Below are 21,196 nucleotides of genomic sequence, written 5' to 3'. Positions count from 1 at the left end.
TTAGAGGAGAATCACCAGATCATGGAGTTCTTTCAAAGAGTGATCAAAATGTCTGGGTGTGTCTCAAATCTTTGCTTCATCTCAGTGAAAAACTTGAAGCTTCTTCACAAGCTGCTTAATGGCATCACAAACACAAAGCTGATGGTGGGCACCAAGTTGGGAAAGGCTGCCCAACACCATGGGTGTCTACAGAAGAACAGCGATGAGATATGCATGTGCAAGAGCATCCAGAGTGCAACTCATCCAGAGCTAATCTTCCAGCATAAATCTTATCCAACTGGCATGCAGCTCTTCCAGCACCTTAGAACATACAGCCATAACCATAAGGAAAAACCATCTCTTTGCAGTATTACCTTTCCATGTTTTCGGTGTCTCCCAATAGACTTCATGGCTCCATTTACTGTAATGACCAACAAGACCACTGCCTTGTCTTGGTTTGCTTCGAACGCGAGCAACATAGGGGCTCCCAGGCATAAGGTCATCGTGGAGGAAAAGGCATCTGGAGGTGTTTGGCACCAAGATAGAGGTGGAATCCTAGCAAGGGAGAGAGAGAAAGTTGCATAGAGGGTGGAGAGAAAGATAAATACATTTCCATAGTCGAGCGGGGGGACACCATATATCATATACTCTATATACTCCAGCCACCCGTTCTCACAGGGGCCAGCTTTGGGGCCTATAGGAAGCCAAAAGTGGGAGCTAATCACAGCAGCACTCCCAACGCTTGTTCTCTCCAGCAACTGGTATTCAGAGGTCTATCACCTCTGATACTGGAGAGAGTATAGAGACATCATGCCTAGCAACTACTAATAGCTTTATCCTCTTTGAAATTGTTTAAACTCATTTTAAGGCCATCCAAGGTGGCGGTCATTATATCTTGGGGTAGTGAATTCTATAGTGCTACCTTCTGTACTCCATTTAAAACTCTTAATTTTTGAAAATCAGTCAGCACTTCTACTAATGGTATCGAATACACTTCTTGTGTAGAATAATATTTTGTGGTGGTTTTTTCTAATAATAATAATAATATTCATTGCATGACTAAGTGCAGGCAGAAATGTTGACGTGATACCTATGTTGATCATAGATACCTCCCAGAGTTCCCAGCGCCTTTTGTAGGTCACTTCAAAATCCAGGGCTCCATCCAGCCAATGTCTTTTATTTGTTCCACCCCCTGCTTCCCAAGCCAATAGGTAGTCACCATCCTCTGTGACAACAACATCTCGAACCTGGGGTGTAGGAGGTCGTACTGGAAGAGTGAATAAAGAAAAATACAGGTTAATCTTTGCTCAGGTGGAAAGGTACAGATCTGCCTATGGTACCTGCGTGGTACATGACAGAAGGCCTCTTCTTGTATCTACCACCTGCTAACTGTATCTAAGAATGTCTTTCTCTATGCATTCCTTCAATCTGAAGTTCAGAGGGGGGCCTTTTTGGTGGTGGCCCTCTGGCTATGGAACACTCCCCATAGGGAAAGTCACTTACCATCTATGTTGTTACTTTTTCAGTGTCAGGCTAAAAACCTTTCCTTCTCCCCAAGTCTTTTAAGACCACCTGATTTTATTCCCTGTCTTCTGCTTGGCTCTTGGAGTTTTAAGATTTACTGTGCAATTGTCCTACAAGCATTGTACAGGTGTTTTAACTGATCCGTACAATGCTTAGACAAGTTGCTTTATAAAGCATCTAACAAAGTATAACAAATAAATCTTCATTTCTTGCACCTTGGACCTATCCACTCTTAACTGGAACAGGAGGCAATTGGTTTCAGTGGAATTTCCCACCCTGGAGGTGTGCTTAAGATTGCAGCTTGTGGATCAATTCAAGAAAGCAATAAAGATGGTTTAGTTGACATTCAGTCAAGGCCCAAGGTCTATTGATCCGATGTCTTCACCAACAAAACACTGATTGTGTCAGCTTTAGAAGTCTAACTTAATAATATTTCAAATATTTTTTGCATCGCAAAGAGATGACAATGTGAAACTGCTAAATTACAAAAAATTGAGAGGTTCAATGCTATCTCCTGTGGAATGAACGAAGACATAGACGTTCTAGCATATTATGTGCATTAATTGGTTTCCCAATGTCAGGCTGCCTCAGTTATCAACAACTTTGCAACTCCCGTGCAGCCTTGGAATTCCTACTGCTAATCTCAAACTCTTGAACTTTGGTCCTTGCTCTTGGACTGGACTGATTGTTGCTAATCCTTTTCCTTGTAATAGCACCTGGCCTGGATTCTGCTCTTTCCAAGCCACTGAGTTTGTGCCTAAGTGGGCCTGTTATTGGTTTGGGGAGGGAGGCTGGGCACATGCTATACATGAACCTGAATGCCCTCTGCTGTACTTTCCTGAACCAAATGATTTCCTGAAAGTGACTCCACTTGCTTCAGAGGTTGCCAACGTGGTGCCTGCCAGACGTTGTTGGACTCCAAGTCTCATTGGCCTCAGCCAGCATAGCACAGCATGGCTAGGGATGATGGGAGCTGGAGTCTAACATCTGGATGGCACTACGTTGGCTACCTGTGGCCTAGATGGGACACTGCTTGTTCTGACCCCTCTAGACTCCACCCTAACCTTTCCACATCACCATCAGTGGCTGCCCTAGACCACCAAGATTGGACTACATTAAGCCCACTACCGCATCCTCCATATGAGATTTGGCACACTGCAGTACAGGATATTTAGGGGAAGACTGACATCAACTTCTAGGATCATGCATCTCTACTGAACATCTCCAAAACAGTGTGAGGGCATGACTTAGAGGGAAGAAGTACATTCTTAACAACTGAGAGAAAATAATTCAGGGTGAGAAGAATCAGAAGGATGGAAATATTTAAGCTCCCCTTTCTTGCTGGCTGAGGCTGATGGGAGTTGGAGTCCAATAACATCCTTGCCACTAAAGGTTCTCCATCCCTGATTTCAATGTTCATCACAGACTCAGAATGCCATATCTTCATCAAAAGTCTACTTGGGCTCTCAGCACATTCAGATTTAAAATGAGCCCCCCCAAATCTATTTTTGTTTCATCCTGATGGTGATGTGGGAAGGTTACGGTGGGGGCTAGAGGGGTTACCATACATTAACCTAGACCAGGCATGTCTAAAGTCCTGTCCGGGGGCTGCGTCACTCCTTGGGTTGACTAATTTGGTCAGCCGGGGGGGGGGGGCTAAATAAATAAATGCTACAGTACATGTTCAGGGTGTTGATGCTGTAGCAATGGCGGTGGCAGAGGGGCGGCGGCCGCCTTGACCCAGTGCCATATTTATGTATAGGCTAGGTAGGCTGAAGCCTAGGGCCTCTAAATCTAGGGGGCCTCACCAGCCAGTCCACTCTCCAGTGGGCAGTCTCCCCACTCCAAAAATTGCAAACCCATGACTTCATGCAAGGGCAGGGCAACTCGGGCCTCTAAGTCTAGGGGGCTTCACCAGCCTGCCCTCTCGCCAGTGCAACACTCTCCCCCTCCCAAAATTGTAAACCCAAGACTTCATGCAAGGGCAAGGCAACTCAGGCCCAGCAACTATGAGACTCAGGGCTAGCCAGTGGGGCCCAATTTGAAGCAGTGGGGTGCAACTTGATTTTGTGTGTGTGTGTGTGTAGGGCCCCAGTTCACAGCCAAAGTCTGCAAAATCTTATAGATATAAATAAAATCCATCTAGATTGCCCTGGTGCAGGGGCCCCCTTAGGAGCGGCACATGGGGCTCAATTTGGCCAAATTGCTCCAACTGCCTTAAGGTCAGCCCTGATGAGACTGTGCATGGGTTGGACTGACAAGCCCTGCACCTTCTAGGTCCCTGGTGTCACTATTCAGAGTACAGACTCAAGGACTTGTTATGGAAATAAAAGGGGGACACTTATTGGAAATAAGTTTTGTCACCTCTTCCTCCCAAACCCTGAGACAATGAGCCCAGCCACCTTTTATTCACAGTTGCTTAAGCACTACACTACAGCATGGCCATAAACCTGTACATTCAACCGCTGAAATATACACCAAATATGTAGCAATAGAGATTTATGTTACTGCTTTATGAATTAACACTATGTTTTAAGAATGGACTCTGTACTTTGTGAATTACCTAAGAGCGACCAATAGGGAGCTCTAGAATCTGACAGCTAACCAATTGGGTACTACCAAACAGTGACCCCTATTGCTGAAAGCAGGTAACCAATAGGGAATGCTTCAGCTCAGCCTTTGCACTGTTGACTGAACACCTCCTGCTGTGCAGATAATGGAGAAAGCTCATAAATTGTATCCCTTCTGGCATCCTGGCCAACTCTATTACGCTGGTGTAAACACTGGTGCACCAGAAGCCCAGAATAGCAGCAAATAAAATCCGCTCATACGTCAGTGACTGATGAGACTTGTCAACCAGTTCTTCTAAAGTCTTCCTAAATTATAAGGCTCCAAAATACAGGCCAAAAGAGAGCAGGTCTGACAAGAGCAAGGCATACAATGGGCACCACCAGTGAAAAGGCCCTGTGCTGTGTAGCTCCTACCCTGTCATTTGATAGGGTGCCCACTTGCCCTCCTTGTTGACATGGAATGCTCTCTATTGGAGTCTCCAGGTCCACTACAAAGAGCATAAGAAGGGAGAGCAGGGACCTTGAAATTCCCAACAGCTGTTAATCAAGCAAGCGCACAGGTCACCTTTGCCACAGTCAGGACACCTATGTCCTGGCCAGGCCTGCACCCAACCTCGTTTTTGTACAATCTTGTTTGTCCTCAGTAACCAAAATTATATTATCAACATATACAAGCAGAAAAGTTGTTTTCCTTCATTTGCAAGGAATCGTACAACACAAAGTGGCACTAATAAAGAAAAGTTCCATCAAAACTATCCAGCAATATCAAGTTATAGGAAAACTGGTGCTATTAACAGTAATCCTTCTAGTTGGTTAATTGGTTCAGCAACATGACGTGTGATGCTAATTATTTCCCCCAAGAGTTAAATGATAACTAATCAGAGTCAGCTACAGCTGCAAATGGCAACAAAATATCTATGAAAGGAAGAGGAGCAGGTTTGCTCAAGTGTATTGCAGGTAGAAATACTGTTTGTAATGAAGTGAGAGTAGTTTACTTGCTCGAATTAACAAACAAGAACGTTTTGAGAATTTAAATTCTAGATTAAAATTGATTGCTTAATTGAGAAGGGGACTGTAACAAAAACACTGGGGCCCAATTTGAATAGCAGAGTGCCTGGTATCTGGTGGGCAGACCAAAGCACTCGTCAGGAGATTCAGGTGAGGGTCAGATGCCTTGTCAATCCCAGCAGGTATATAACAGGAAGACCTGGCCTGCCCAGGCCTGTTGGGAGCTGCCCAGGTGGTCTAAATCAGGTATAAATATATTTGGACACAACAAGTATACCTGATGTTATGTTCCTGTTCATATGTTGTGAACTTAAAAGTTGACAGACAACCTTTATTACTGTGTAATGTGCTTTACAATGTTCCTGACATATATTTCAGCTTTCTGGATTTATTTTTCATCTGCCCTTCAGATATGAAAGGCAGAGTGATTTAACACCTGTATAGATTTGTCATCCATGTGACAAAATGAAAAGTATGCTATTTGCAATAAACTTTGCATAAAGTTGTTGCATAAAATTTGCATTTAATTTTAATGATTCAAAGAATGTCAGGCAAAATGGTCGGGCACTGCACATGTTCACTTCATCAAATCATGCTTCAGCTCTCATGCTATCTGCTGCTGCTGCTGCATATTGTAGTCTCCATCATCTGGGGCAACAGGTTGACAGCCCAGGAAAGGAGATGCCAATAATAATGGAGAGCTTGTTTCTTTGAAGTTTGACCACAGTCACTGTTCTCTCATGTGTCCTCAACACCTAAGTGTAAATGTAAGTTAAACCCAACAATTTCTGTGGGGAGCAATTCTAAAAAAAGTTCAACAAATGTTGTTGTAATGTTATTTCCCACTCCCACCTTTCTTCCATGGGATTTAAGGCTGATACACAGAGCTCGTGGGTGCTCTCCCATCAAGGCACAGATCTATTTAGTTTCAGCAAGGTTGCTACACCCTGTGCTTTTCAGTGGATACTATAATGTTTGATGTTTTATCATGTTTTTAATATTCTGTTGAGAGCTGCCCAGAGTGGCTGAGGAAACCCAGCCAGATGGGTGGGGTAGAAATAAATTGTTGTTGTTGTTGTTGTTAGACAAATTGCATAAGTCGACCTTTCACATTTCTGGGAGATGTGAGTACATACCATTATCAAAGAGGCTGACATTCACCTGGACTTTCAGTTCCTGATCTGGTTTGAAAATGAAGATATTATTCAACCAGACATTGAAAATTGTCTGGTTTTTGCGGCAGCTCCAATGTATCTGTGATTCTTCTTCTTTGGAATGACATGTCATCTGTGTGAGGTTATTCCTATAAGCACCAGAAAGCCTCATTTTATTTACTGGTAACGGCAAAGTTGTTAATTCTACAAGCATTCATTCACAACCCAGAGTCCCAGAGAATGAGTCTGATGATACACAATGCTTGTTACAGCTCTATAAAAAAGACGGGCCATGTAAGCTAACAGGACTGAGGGGGGGATCTTGGGACTATAGACATCCTGCCCCAATGTTTCAAACATAGAAAAGGCATTTCCTCCTGCCCAGAACAGTGTTCCTTCATGATAGACACAGCCATGCCCCATTCTAAGGTGATATAACCTTCTAAGATATAAAATCTTATAATTATACAATAATAATAATAATTACGGATGCATTATAATGATCAATGCAGATCTCCATGTGCTGCCTTTCAGCTAGATCTACAAATGATTTGGAGTGTTCCAGTATCTTATTTCAGAGAGACTTAAGTTTTGTTCTGCTTGAAGTTCCGTTGTGTGTAACAAAACTTGCACACTTTTCTCTTGAAACTAAGGGCTCGTGTGCTTTTCATGTTTCCAAATGCTTGACTTTCGAACACACAGAGCTACTACTCGCCTTCTCCAGAGTGATATTAGGAGCCAATCCTTAATGACAGACTCACCTCCTTTCACTCTTATTGGCTCCAATCAGCACAAAGGACAAGAAGACATCTTCTCAGTGACTAAAAACTTCCCCTTTCGTGCTGATAGGGTGGCTCTGGGACCCTGAAGGCAAGGAGCTTTCAGGGCCCCTACTGCAGAAATAGTAATGGTTCTTCAAACCCCTGTGACTCCAGATTGCTACACCTCTGCTGCTGTCCTTAATTAACATGGGGCACAATTCTCTGCTTGTGAGATCTGGCCAGAAAAACATTGTTTAGCTGGAAAAGGTTGGTAAGAGAGTACACTGAAGGCGCCTGCCCAAGGAGTTCAAGGTGGCATGCATTGCTCTCATCACCTCCCTGTTTTATCCTCCCAACCATCTTGAGAGGTAGGTTAGGCTGAGCAACAATGACTGGAACCAAGGGCACTCAGCATGGATGTAGCCAGGGGGTGCAGGAGAGCAGCTGCCCCTCCAAATCAAGTAAATAATATTTAACTAACTGACCAATTGCATCACAGATAACTCAGTTCTGCCCCTACAGCATAAAGCCTGCCCCCTCCCCCAAATAAATCCTGGCTACGCCCATGCCACTCAGTGAGCTTTGTGGGTGAGTGGAGATTTGCGCTCTGGTCTCCCAGGTCCCAGTCCTTTCCTCTAACCACCACACCACACTGACTGTCATTTTCATGCCTCTGTATCCTGCTGGCCTCCACCTCCTCTTACTCTTAACCACTCCTTCCTTTTTCCCCCTTTGTCAGGCTAAGTTAAGGTTCAGTTCCTCTTTCAAAGGAACACAGAAGAGGAAGATGGAAAATGGAAAGAAACATCACCACTTCATCTTCTGGAGAAGTGCCCCCCACGCCTAACAAAACCGCCCCCTTGTTATTTTTTCCTCTCCCATAAAGCGACCGTAGCCCTTTTCCACACATTACAAAGAATGTGCAGAGGGGAGAATGATTGCATGTGCTGCCTCTCCTCCCATCCTCAGCATGTTCATTAAAAGGCATGCTCATTAAACAGACAATTTGTTTAATGAGGTGCAGGGCAGGAGACTGTGGCAAGGAGGAGGCGCTCTTTCTGTGAAAGCAACCTGAGGGATGGGTGAATCTGTCTACTTCTGGTCCATGCCATTTTCACATGTATTTACCCATTGGTCTGCCCTATCCCAATTCTGCATTCATCCACACCTTCTTTCCTTCCTTCCTTGAAGAATATGTATTGAATTACACATTTTAAAATGTATTTTGGAAGCCTGCAGTTGGAAGAGGACTCAAGGAGTCAAGTCCAACTGCCAGCTGATGCAGGGAATTTGCTACTACACAGAATCCAGCCAGCATCCTTTAGAACTCCTAAGGAAGGAGAACACACTACCTTCCAAGTCAGCCTGTTCCACTGTGAGCACCACAAGGAAATCCCTTCTCAGTGTTTAGTTTCAGCCCCATTTCTTGCAATTTGAACCCATTAGTTTGGATTTATCTAAAATGCGCATTTTGAAACCTTTCTTTCTTTCTTTCTTTCTTTCTTTCTTTCTTTCTTTCTTTCTTTCTTTCTCCCTCTCTCTCAAAATATAGAATTTTTGAAAAGAGTTTTTGAGCCGAGAACTGCACAGGAGCACTTGGAAAGTGCAAAAAACAACAACTGGTTGATAACTAAGTGAATGAATCCATACACCTGGGAGTCTGGGAGGCAGAGATCAGGCCTGTTCATATTGGGATTTGCAAAGATCCAGTTCCTCAAGCATCTCCACCCTTAGGCCCAGCAGCCTCCAGCATTATTTTTTCATTATTCTGCAATGGATAAGACAAGGGTGGGTACCTGTTCCCCACCCCAGGTGCTTTTGGACCAACTCCCATCATCCCTGGCCATTGGCCATGCTGACTGAGGCTGATGGGAGTTGGAGTACAGCAATAACTGGAGGGCCGCAGGTTCCCTATCCTCAGGGATTAGAGGTTAGGCACTCACTGATATATGTCGCTTTGAAGAAGCTTCATCTTGACAAAGTTCCTTGCATCCCGGCTTTCATTCCAGGTGCATGCTGTGTGTGACACATAGTCACTGAAGCAGTCAAGAGTTTCCATAGGTGACTTCTCTGCAAAGGAAAGGAAAAATTCATAAGAATATAAACTGGTATTGGGGAAGAACCAAAGAAGCAGGGAACAAACGGTTAATGAATAATACATTCTGTAATCTCTTGGTGGTTGTTCATGGATTTAAGGAACATAAATGTTCCTCTTAGCCTCATAGTCTTGAGAATGGAGGGTCTTGTGGCACTTTGAAAGTACAACACATTTATTGTGGCATGAGCTTTCAGGGACTAGAGTCAATTTCATGTAAAGTACGAAGTATAATCCTAAATTCCTAAATGATTGTAGAGATGGAGAGGAGCAGGAGGAAGAACTGGCTAGCAAAATAGTTTCATTGGTGACTAGCAGATCTTTTACTGCTGAGAACACAAACAACTGGACACTGGTACACTATTTAACACATGCCATATGATGAAAATTCATAATCTTGATTCAGACCATGGGTAATCAACTTGGGTTTCTGGATTGTTTTTATAAATCTCCCTGGTATCAGGTCACTCTGTAACTGTCCTTAAGATGATCCTCTTCGAAAGCAAGAACTCTGGAGGGGAGACTCCAACATAAAACCATTAATTTCACTTTATTAGAAAATTCATTTCTGTCATCTTAGGTTTGATTCAGGTCTATGGATTCTTATCATGTTGCATGTTGATTCAGAGAAATCCTTGAAGAGAACCTACACATAGCTGTCTCTGAACATATTTTACCACTTTTTGTGCACATTACTTTCCTGGAGAATTGCAATTGCAGAATTTGGAGAAGTATAGATTTTGAAGAATGGCTGTGTTTCAGTTTGCGTGTTGTTTCAGAAAATGTGGGTTTGGTAGGTTCGACCTTAAATGTGGGCTACATTGAATTTCTGCTCCCTTCCTAATTACAAAATTTTCTCTCAGTTCAGTGATTTATATTTCTACTCTGTAGGAAATACCATCCATTCCCTTGTATGGGAGAAAAAAAAGGGGCATGCTTTGAATGACATGAGGAGTCCAAGCTAAATCTCCTCATGGTGATTCCCATGTCTCTAGATATGATTTGGGTTTTGCCTCCTCCCTCCTCTCTCTACCACATAGAAGCCCCCTATGTCTACTGAAGTCAATTGGAGCCACTGCGTCATCTGCTTTCTCAGTAACCCCACCCCTTCATTTTCATAGCCTTGTCCACCCTGGTTCCATCTCCTGGTGTAACACAGTGGTTGCCAACATGGTGCTTGCAGATGTGCATGTGCCTACAGAGGACGTGCTTTGTTTTGTGGTAACCACAATGGGTTCTCTGGCTTGCAAATGTTCCCAGAAGACCCCCAAATGTTGGTGACCCCTGCTTAAATTTGATGTGTTGGTCAGTGGGATATTATGTAAAATCATGCAAATCCACAAAGATCCATTTTAATTCTACTGGCTTCAACTTTTACCTAGATCTCATGGAAAGGTAAAGACTTTCTCTCTCTCTCTCTCTCTCTCTCTCTCTCTCTCTGTCTTCTCTTTCTCTTTCTCTTTCTCTTTCTCTCTATGTGTATATGTGTGTGCTTTCTCTTTTTCAATCTGTTGGTGGGGGATGGGAAGGGGAAAGAATCAACCAGAGTTGATGGTGCTCACAGCTTTTGCTCTCAAAATTCCAGATGTTCTCAGAGGCCTCCAAAGGTTTGCAACCTTTGCACTAGGGTGTAACAGAACACTCGGCATCAGAGGAGCATGGAAAAAGAAAATAAATTAAAGGAGAATAGAAAAAAGAGAGAGGGAAGAGTGAGACAATGAATACAAAACTCACGCTGAGCTTCAACAACATAAGACAAGAGGCTCAAAGCCAAGGCCACCCTGCAGAATCTCATGTTCCTCTTGTGTCTGTTTATCCTTGAATAATTGTCCCGCTCCTTGGGCTGAGCGCTGTCTGATGCCCAACTTCTTGCTACCTGTTCACGTTGCAGCTCTTCCTGGGTTACCTGCTGAAGGTGGGAGTAAAAGTGTAAATCAAGGATACGTCTCTCTTCCCACTTAACTCCAAATCTGTTATGTTCAATGAACCCCCACTCACCTACATTGCCTTGTCTGATATCTGCCCCAAACTCTTATTTGTTTTGTTGGAAGACACAAGATCTACCCACCCTGGAAGAATGGCAGATGAAGGTGATTGACTACATGGAATTGGCAGAAATGACTGGCAGAATCCGAGACCAGGGAGAAGAGTCGGTGAAAGAAGACTGGAAGAAATTCAAAGACTACTTACAGAAACATTGTAAAATTAATGAATGTTAGAAGGATGTTGGATAGAAACTAAGCGGTTTCCAGCTGTAATGCTTTAAGAGATATGAAAAAAAAGAGGTTTTACAAATGGGTAAAAGTTTAATGGTAAGGATTTGCTGAACTAACAAATCGAACTGGAATACAAAGAAGGGAGGTATGAGGAGGTCCGAGGAAATAAGTGTATGGAAGTTATGTTATTGAAAATTAATGTGTGTTTTTAACTGTTTTTTATTTTGTATGTTTATTTTTCTTTTTTCTTGTTATATCTTAAAAACTTTTAATAAATATCTTTTTTTTAAAAAAAAAAACCTCTTATTTGTTTTGGGGCAGACTTCACCAACCTGCTGCTCTCCAGGCGTCTTGGTCAACAACTCCCATCAACCTCAGCCAGCATGGCCAATGACCAGGAGAGAAGGGAGTTGTAGTCTAACAAATATTTAGAGGGCACCAGGTTGAGAAGGGCTGCTGGAATAAGCAAACAGCCCAGTCCAAGTAGAGCACTTGCCATCCGTTTTGCCCTCTCTGAGCAAACAGAGAACCCTCTGCTGTAATTGTATGATAGGTGAAGCTTGAAAGCGGTAGGAAAGTTACCTGTCAGGGAAGCTCATCTGCTCTTCTCAATCAAGAAACCATGATCAGCTTTCAAGGAATGCTAGGATTCCCCAGAAGACACTCTGAAACCCCCTGGTGCCAAACCACCGCTGACTTTTAAAACCGTCTAGCGAAGTCAGCACAAATAAAGGGCAGGATAACCACGTTCATCAAGGTCTACTAAGCATGATGGCTATGTTCTTCCTCTGCTGTCAGAGGCATTATCAGTTGCTGGAAACCACAGGCCCTGCTTGCAGGCTCCCTACGGCCATCTGGTTGGCCACTGTATGAACAGCTAGCTGGATTAGATGAGCCACTGGCCTGGTCCAGCAAAGCTATTCTTACATTCTAAGTGAGCCAGTGTGGTGTAGTGGTTAAGAGCGGTAGTCTTGTAATCTGGGGAACCGGGTTCACGTCTCCGCTCCTCCACATGCAGCTGCTGGGTGACCTTGGGCCAGTCACACTTCTTTGAAGTCTCTCAGCCCCACTCACCTCACAGAGTGTTTGTTGTGGGGGAGGAAGGGAAAGGAGAATGTTAGCCGCTCTGAGACTCCTTAAAAGGGAGTGAAAGGCGGGATATCAAATCCAAACTCTTCTTCTAATGTAAGACTGATTCAGAGCCGGCTCACCCATGAGGCTGGATGAGGCAGCTGCCTCAGGAGGCATGCCCCAAATGATATCACCCCCATTCTGCTGCCCAGCTTTGCCTCTGGTCTCCCCTGTCTCTAGGAGCAGAGGGGCTGGTGGCAAAGCTCTGTGGAATATCTCCCCTCCTGCCAGGTCAGCAAAAGGGTGGGGGCGTTCTGCCACCCAGCTTTGCCACCGGCGGGGGGTAGATCTGGAAGCATGTACCGCCTGCCTGGCAGGGGGAACTGCTTATGGATGTGCTGGTCCCGGGGGAAAGGTACCGTGAGTGTAGCAGAGTCCACACAAAGCGGGGCGAGGTCCGATGCAGAGAGACGGGCGGGGAACAGGAACGCTGGAACAGAAGGCTGAGCAGGTAACAGGAGTACTGGATAGTCAGGAACAGGAAGCCGAGCAGGGAACAGGTGTACCGGTTAGTCAGGAACAGGAGGCCGAGCAAGGATCAGGATCACAGGAAGGTCCGAAGCCAACAACGACGTTGCTCCCGCAACCTGGGGCCGGGATGAGTGGGCTTTTATCCTCTTCTAAGGTCAGGGGTGGTCCCGACCCCCAGGAGCCCCGCCTACTCTGGCCTTAAGGCGAGCACTCCTCCTGGGGGCAACTAGTTCCCTTCGCCTCTCTGCCCTAAGCCTCTGCAGATCAGGAGAGGCCGAAGGGTTACTGGGCCCTGGAGGAGGCTCACCTGTGGCCACTGAGTCATCAGGCCCCTCTGGGGCCAGGAGGACTTCACCTGGGGCCAGCTCCTGCTGCACTGCCACAGGTGCAGGCTCTTCAGCCTCTAGGCCTTGCCCCAGTTCAGCCGGCCCTGGAGGCGGGGACTCCTGTGCAGGCTGGGATTCCTCTGTTTCATCCTCCGAATCAGAATCCCAGGCCATCACACCATCCCCCCTCCCAGCCCCCCCTCAACCGAGGGTCCGGACCCGGCTTGCCGGGGTACGTCGCATGGAACTCTCGGAGGCAGGCAGGTGCGTGGACGTTGGCCGCTGGTTCCCAGGAACGGTCCTCCGGTCCGTACCCCTTCCAGTCAATGAGATACTGTAGCTTTCCCCTGCGGTATCGGGAGTCCAGGATGCGTTCCACCTCGTACTCAGGCTCTCCCCGAACCAACACTGGCTGCGGTTGGGGACGGTTCGGGTGGAACTCGTCGGGTGGGGCCACAGGACTCAAAAGGGACCTGTGGAAGACCGGGTGAACCTTCAGGGTTGCGGGTAACCGGAGACGGAATGCCACAGGAGAGACTTGGTCCACGATAGGGCCGGTGAAGCGGGCGTCCAACTTCCGCGAAGGTCGAGAGGGGTGGAGATGGCGAGTGGAGAGCCAAACCAGGTCACCGACGCGAAGTTCCGGCCCCACCTGGCGGTGGCGGTCGGCCTGGGCTTTGTACGCTTCCTTGGCCTGGTGCAGTTGCTCCACCAAAAGCTGTTGCTGGGACTGGAGCTCTTGAAGCCACTCCGTCACTGCCGGGACCGCGGATGCCGGCAGCACCTCTGGAAACAGCCGTGGATGATAACCATAGCTGGCCTGGAACGGGGTCTGCTGGGTGGACGCATTCACCGCGTTGTTATAGGCAAACTCCGCCAATGCCAGGTGGTCGACCCAGTCATCCTGCTGGTAGCTGCAGTAACACCGGAGGTACTGCTCTAGCACCGTGTTCGCCCGTTCCGTCTGGCCATCGGTCTGTGGGTGGTAGGCTGACGAGAGGCAGACCTCTGTCCCGAGGGTCTGGTGTAATGCTCGCCAGAACCGGGATGTGAACTGAACGCCCCGGTCGGACACCACGCGCTCAGGTAGTCCATGCAGGCGGAAGACATGCTGAAGGTACAGCTGCGCAGTTTCCTTGGCTGTGGGTACAGATGGACAGGGAGCGCAGTGTACCATCTTGGTGAAATGGTCGGAGAAAACCAGAAGGCAGCTACAGCCACGAGACGAGGGTAATTCCACTATAAAGTCCAACGAAACCGTGTGCCAAGGGCGCGGTGGAATTGGCAATGGCTGAAGTAGGCCGGGGGGTCGCCCGGTAGGACCCTTGGCGCGACGGCAGACATCACAACCAGCAACGTAGCGAGCCACGTCAGCCTTCAGGCGGGGCCACCAAAACTCCCGACTGACCAAATGGGTGGTCCGATACCGTCCAAAGTGCCCCGCTGCTGGGGCATCATGGGCCATCCGGAGAACCTCCAGCCGTAGTGGCCCTGGCGGGACGTACAGACGACCGTGGTGCAGCAGCAGGCTCTGATGCAGGACCAGCCCCGGATATTGTGGACTGGGCCCTTCAGCCAGCTCCCGGAGACGATCCTGGGCCCAAGCGTCGACCCGCTGCTGTTCCCGCACCCGAACCTGCAGTGGCCGCGCCTCCTGGGTGGCCAGGAATGCAGCCGGAGGTAGAATCGTGGTGGGTTCTGCTTGCTGTACCGTGTCTGCGTTGTCTTCAGGTTTCCGGGACAGAGCATCCGCCTTCTGATTCTGAGAGCTAGGGATATAGCGGATCCGAAACTGGAACCGGGAAAAGAACAACGCCCACCGGATCTGTCTTTGGTTCAGCTTGCGGGTGGTCTGGAGGTACTCCAGGTTCCGGTGGTCGGTTCTCACCTCCACCGGATGTCGTGCCCCCTCAAGATGGTGGCGCCAGACCTCAAAGGCTACCTTGATGGCCAGTAGTTCCCGCTCCCACACAGTATAGTTACGCTCCGCTGGGAGGAGCTGGCAGGAATAGAAGGCGCAGGGTAAAAGTGGCGCTTCCGGTCCGTGCTGCTGAGACAAGACGGCACCGAGAGCCGTACTGGAGGCGTCAGTCTCTACCACAAAGGGTCAAGAAGGATCCGGATGTTGCAAGATTGGCGCTCTCTGGAAACAGGCCTTCAACCCTTGAAACGCCTCCTCCGCCTCCTTGTCCCAGGAAAACGGCGTCTTGGGGCGCAGTAGTCGGGTCAACGGGGTGGTGCGGTGAGCATAGTCCGCAATGAAGGTTCGGTAATAGTTGGCGAACCCCAGGAAACGCTGTAGGTCCTTGCGGTTCCGAGGTGCTGCCCATTCTCGAACCGCTGCCACCTTCCCAGGATCCATCTGCACCCCACCTGGTGAGAGTCGGTGACCCAGGAAGTCCACTGACCGCTGATGAAACTCGCACTTGCTGAGCTTTGCATACAGACGATGCTCGCGCAAGCGCTGCAGCACGGTCCGGACATGGCCTTCGTGGCACGCCGGGTCGCGGGAGTAAACCAGAATGTCATCCAAGTACACCACCACGTACTTGTCTAGCAAGTCCTGGAACACGTGGTTGATGTACCGTTGGAACACAGCAGGCGCGTTGCACAAACCAAAGGGCATAACCAGGTATTCGAACTGTCCGTACCGGGTCCCAAATGCGGTCTTCCACTCATCCCCGGCGCGGATCCGAATCAAATTGTAGGCACCCCGGAGGTCTAGCTTGGTGAACACCTGCGCCCCTTGCACCCGCTCCAGTAACTCCGAAATAAGGGGCAAAGGGTACCGGTCCGGGATGGTGATTTTGTTCAGGGCCCGGTAATCATGGCAAAGGCGGAGCTCCCCACATTTCTTTTTAACAAAGAGCACTGGCGCAGCAGTGGGCGAGGTAGAAGGCCTAATGAACCCACGCTCCAGGTTCTTGCGCAAGAAGTCCTGTAAAGCCTCGCGCTCTGGCTCGATTAACGAGTACAAGCGACTCACCAGTAGGGGCGCTCCGGGCTGGAGGTCTATGCCACAGTCAAAGGACCGATGCGGCGGCAGCTGGTCTGCCCCCCGTTCCTCAAACACGTCGTGATAGTCCCGGTATTCAGCGGGGAGCGTTGCAGCAACCTCCTCAGTGGGCGCAGCTGCTAGCATCTCAGTCTCAGCAGGAGAACTGGGGTCTGGGAAGTGTACAGTCCGTTTGACCCAGTCAATCCGCACATTGTGAGCCTCCAGCCAGTCCATCCCAAGCACCAGGGGGAACCGGGGCATGGAGGCAATATCCAGAGTTCGCATCTCACGGTGCTGCTGGAGGCACAGGACCAGGGGCTGGGTCTGCTGAGTGACGGCACCTGAACGCAGGGGCCGTCCGTCGATTGCCTCCACCTGCACCGGTTCTGGCTTGTTCCGCAGCGGCACCCGATGCTGGGCAGCAAAAGCAGCGTCCATATAAGAGCGGGTTGCGCCCGAATCCACCAGCACATGGGTAAGAATCCATGGCCCTCCTGGAGGGTATAGATGTACCGGAACCATAAGGTGTTGTAATTCAATTGGTGCGGCCCCATTCTGTGCTGTTTGGGACCCCAGGTAGCCAGGGCCATCAGCTACTGGGGTTTGGTGGTTTCCCTGCGGCTGGCGTTTCTCAGGACAGGACCTTGCATAGTGTCCGTTTCCGCCACAATAGAGACAAAGATTCCCCTCCCGACGCCGCGACTTCTCTGCGGGGGAGAGGCGTGGCCGCACTGCCCCAAGCTGCATAGGTTCCTCCAATGACTTAGCTGGGCCCGTGGGGCTGCTGGTCGACACTGGGGCCAAGAACTGGAGGTGCCGGCGGTCCCGAGCCTGACGCCGGTCCTCTAGCCGATCGTCAATCTGTAGACTCCATTGGATAAGGGTGTCTAGCATGGTGGGGCGTTCCATCGTGGCCAGCTGGTCCAGTATCTCATCTGAAAGCCCCTCGAGATACTGGTCCCGGAGAGCCGAGTCGTTCCAGGTCAAGTCCTGTGCCAGCAGCCGGAATTCTGTGGTGTATGCGGCCACCGTGGACTTGCCCTGTCTCAACCGCCGAATCGCCCGGTTGGCTTGACTCCCTTTCTGGGGGTTGCCGAACGCGGCCTCCAAACGATTGCAAAACCCCGTATAGTCTGCCAGCAAGGGGGAGTCTTGCCTGAGTAGCGGCAACGCCCACTTGGCCGCCTGGTCCTTTAACAAACTAATCAAAAAGTGCACCTTGGTGCGGTCATCAGGAAAGTTCCGGGCTCGCCCCTGAATATATAGCTTGGCCTGGGCCAGGAACATAGGAAAGCTGGCCGGGGCTCCATCAAATTTCTCAGGCAAAGCCACTGGGTACTTGCCAGGAGTCGGGGCGTCGGCCCCAGGAGCCGGTAGGGCTTCTAAGCGTTGCTGAAGTGCCACGACCGTGTCACTGAGCTGCTGCACGGTGTGAGTTAAGGCCTGGTTCTCCTGGGCCAAAGTCACCAGTGCAGCCGCCTGGTCCTCCATGGCCTCTGGCTCTTCCCGAACGCACCCCTACGAAGGGGGAGTGCGGGTGTGGCGGGAGCAAACTGTCCTGGTCCCGGGGGTAAGGTACCGTGAGTGTAGCAGAGTCCACACGAAGCGGGGCGAGGTCCGATGCAGAGAGACGGGCGGGGAACAGGAACGCTGGAACAGAAGGCTGAGCAGGTAACAGGAGTACTGGATAGTCAGGAACAGGAAGCCGAGCAGGGAACAGGTGTACCGGTTAGTCAGGAACAGGAGGCCGAGCAAGGATCAGGATCACAGGAAGGTCCGAAGCCAACAACGACGTTGCTCCCGCAACCTGGGGCCGGGATGAGTGGGCTTTTATCCTCTTCTAAGGTCAGGGGTGGTCCCGACCCCCAGGAGCCCCGCCTACTCTGGCCTTAAGGCGAGCACTCCTCCTGGGGGCAACTAGTTCCCTTCGCCTCTCTGCCCTAAGCCTCTGCAGATCAGGAGAGGCCGAAGGGTTACTGGGCCCTGGAGGAGGCTCACCTGTGGCCACTGAGTCATCAGGCCCCTCTGGGGCCAGGAGGACTTCACCTGGGGCCAGCTCCTGCTGCACTGCCACAGGTGCAGGCTCTTCAGCATCTAGGCCTTGCCCCAGTTCAGCCGGCCCTGGAGGCGGGGACTCCTGTGCAGGCTGGGATTCCTCTGTTTCATCCTCCGAATCGGAATCCCAGGCCATCACAATGGAGTTTGCACCCCCATCACGGAGGCAGCAGGGCATTTTACCTCAGGTGCTGAAATGCCTTGGGCCCCAACTGCTCTGATTCATCATTATGACCTCCAGAAAGAACTGCTCCAGTTTCTTTTCAGGTCAGACCGAAACTGGTCTACAGAGCTAAAACAAGGACTCTCACTCTCGCCACATCTCATGGAGAAACTTCTATGTGTGGGGACGAGAGGAAAGAATCCTGTGATCACTCAAGATCACATTAGTCATGATGTGGGTGACCCATGATCACATCTCCTGCTGACATTTTATTTGCCTAGCTGTATCTGCACCGTACATTTAAAGCACACTTACGCCACTTTAGCAGCTTCCCCGAAGAATCACGGGAACTGTAGCTGGTTAAGAGTGCTCAGAGTTGTGGGGGGGGGGGAACCATTTCCCCACATGGAACTACAATTCCCAGTGTTCCCTGGGAAGAGGGAGAGGGATCAATTGTTAAACCATTCTCAGAACTCAAGCAATTGGCTTGTTTGACTTACTGTCTCAGACCTACAGTTTAACTGTGAGTTTATGGAGATTTGTTACCCTTGACTTCACTTTCCAAACTCTGGATGCTTCCAGTCTGTAGCATTTTGCATGGGGGTGGGGATTCAAAGGCATGCAGGAATTTTAGCTTGCATGATTAAAGTAGATTAAAGTTCTCTGTCATCCTAGCACAACAAATGAAAACTGGACTTCTTGCTGCTTGGAAGGTGCATCAAGGTTGTGGCATCAACAAATGGCTAATGAGAAGACATGTAAACAACCCACAAGCTTATCAGGATGAATGCTTATTGCCCTGAAAACACAGTTACGTTCCAAGGAAAGAGGGACCAGGAAAGAGACACTTCTCTAATATGCTCCATAGGAGTGTAAAATGGGCCTTATTTGGCGAATGATACTTTTATTAGGAAAAGGTTGCAGCAATCTGCACGACATGAATGGATTCACAACATTACACACCACCACCTGCCTACCTTCTGGTCCATCTGCCTCATCCCCCTGCTGTTTTATGTCTCTTCTCCATCCCTTTCTTTTTAGGGCAGGGTACCAATTCCCTGGCCATTGACTATAGCTGTGTCCACAGGAATGCGTGTGTGTATCATTCCCCCCCCCCCATTGTACACATATGAGTGCTTTCAATTTCATGGCTCCAAAACCAGTCTCAATATTTCACATTCAAATTAGCAGGCAGGGCTTGAGGGGGTGCATTTGTACTATGTGTTGTTGCCCCCGCCTTCAGTTAGTACTTCCCCACCCCTTCGTGAGTTCCAGAAACTTGAGGTTCATTGTGGGCATGTACGCAGGTATTTTTCACCTGTGCACATGCATCTTTTTTTTAAAAAAAGTCTATGGAATTGTGCAAGAGCAAGCTTCAACCAGAGGCAATGTTTCAAGAATGTTTCATGGTAGACAAAATAGCCAAGGGTGTTTTTTTTTGGGGGGGGGGGTTAAGAATAATTTTTGAAAGACACCTTTTTCCATCTGCCAGATTAAAAAAAGGTAAAGGTAAAGGACCCCTGACAGTTAAGTCCAGTCACAAACCACTCTGGGGTTGCAGCACTCATTTCACTTTATAGGCCAAGGGAGCCGGCGTTTGTCCACTTCTGCAGACAGTTTTTCTGGGTCATGTGGCCAACATGATTAAGCCATTTCTGCCAAAACCAGAGCAGCACATGGAAATGCCATTTATCTTCCCACCAGAGTGGTACCTATTTATCTACTTGCACTTTGAGATGCTTTCGAACTGCTAGGTTGGCAGGAGCAGGAACCAAGCAACGGGAGCTCACCCCGTCATGGGGATTCAAACCGCTGACCTTCGATCGGCAAGCCCTAGGTTCAGTGCTTTAGACCACAGTGCTACCCGCGTCCCTATCTGCCAGATTAGGGCACAACAAAAGGTTGGAAAAGTGTGCATTGTGCCTGACCGCACCAGCAGCCCACTGAGGAGCACTTCTCAAGGGCAAAGAACTGCCAGGCAGGTGCCTCTGATCATCAGCTCAAGGGAAAGGCTTCAGGGTGGAACAAATGGGACCAAGTATGCTGGTTGCTCCTATGAAAGGCTCCGGCTTCCATTTCAGAGAGAGAAAGTCTGTGCTTTATCTCAGGAAAGAGTGTTTTTCTCCTGCTTTTCCTCCCCTGTCTCCTGTACCTGAAAGAGCAAAGCAGGGAGCTTCCATTTTCCTGAGTATAATGATCTGCTATCCTAGCCTTCCCCAATTGGCACTGATGAGAGTTGTAGTCCAAAACATCTGGAAGGAACCAGGTTTGGGGAGGCTATCCTATAACAATGTTCAGTTCATCAAATGCATGGGAAATGCCCTTTCTTTCCCACCCCAAAATCCAATGATTTTGTCATTTAATTCTCCTCGTCTCTAGAGAGATAGTTTCCTTACCTGAAGCAAGAGATGTAATGGATTCCTCTGGAGCCAAGGGAGGCTTAAGCCTCTTGGTCTTCTTCAGAGATAAAGGAGATCTCCCATTCTTTGGTCTTCAAATAGCCTGGGTGAATCGAGACTGTTCTTGAGAATTTCGTCTCGGTTTCCTTTTCTCATATGCTGCCTCCTTTCAAAATCGATTCTGGGATGGAAGAGGAAGTTGTTCTGTTTCCATTGTTATACAGATTGCACAACTTTCCTGCTTCTTCTGACAAAGTGTGACATGTTTTGGGGGCTGGCAAATGAGCACTTCTTGCCACTCTTCTCTTCCTATCACATTCCACTTGGAGACAACATGGAAATAAAA

The 21,196-nt window shown here is 48.6% G+C and overlaps 1 protein-coding gene and 1 long non-coding RNA gene across 3 annotated transcripts in view; one reads left to right on the top strand and one right to left on the bottom strand.

The window, feature by feature from the left end:
- The window catches only part of CSF2RB (colony stimulating factor 2 receptor subunit beta), a 20,479-nt gene extending 9,519 nt beyond the window's left edge, over nucleotides 1–10,960 (bottom strand). The window contains exons 1-5 of one of the 2 annotated variants that reach the window (XM_081211098.1): nucleotides 10,826–10,960; nucleotides 8,940–9,066; nucleotides 6,218–6,384; nucleotides 1,089–1,246; nucleotides 354–534 (exon numbers count right to left, since the gene is read on the bottom strand). In XM_081211098.1, coding sequence (XP_081067224.1) covers nucleotides 354–534; nucleotides 1,089–1,246; nucleotides 6,218–6,384; nucleotides 8,940–9,066; nucleotides 10,826–10,886 — 694 coding nt within the window. In that variant the 5' untranslated portion in view covers nucleotides 10,887–10,960. Of the gene's footprint in view, nucleotides 1–353; nucleotides 535–1,088; nucleotides 1,247–6,217; nucleotides 6,385–8,939; nucleotides 9,633–10,825 lie in introns of those variants that run through there. The other variant, XM_081211097.1, reaches the window with a different exon arrangement.
- On the top strand, nucleotides 10,865–21,196 carry LOC308596275. Its single transcript, XR_014012431.1, has 2 exons — nucleotides 10,865–11,006; nucleotides 20,854–21,196. It is a non-coding gene; the product is annotated as an uncharacterized lncRNA (long non-coding RNA).

Source organism: Podarcis bocagei, assembly GCF_964188305.1.
Source record: "Podarcis bocagei genome assembly, chromosome: 10".
NCBI lineage: Eukaryota > Metazoa > Chordata > Lepidosauria > Squamata > Lacertidae > Podarcis > Podarcis bocagei.
The sequence above is the reverse complement of the archived record's forward strand: the minus strand, read 5'-3'. Positions and strand labels throughout refer to the sequence as shown.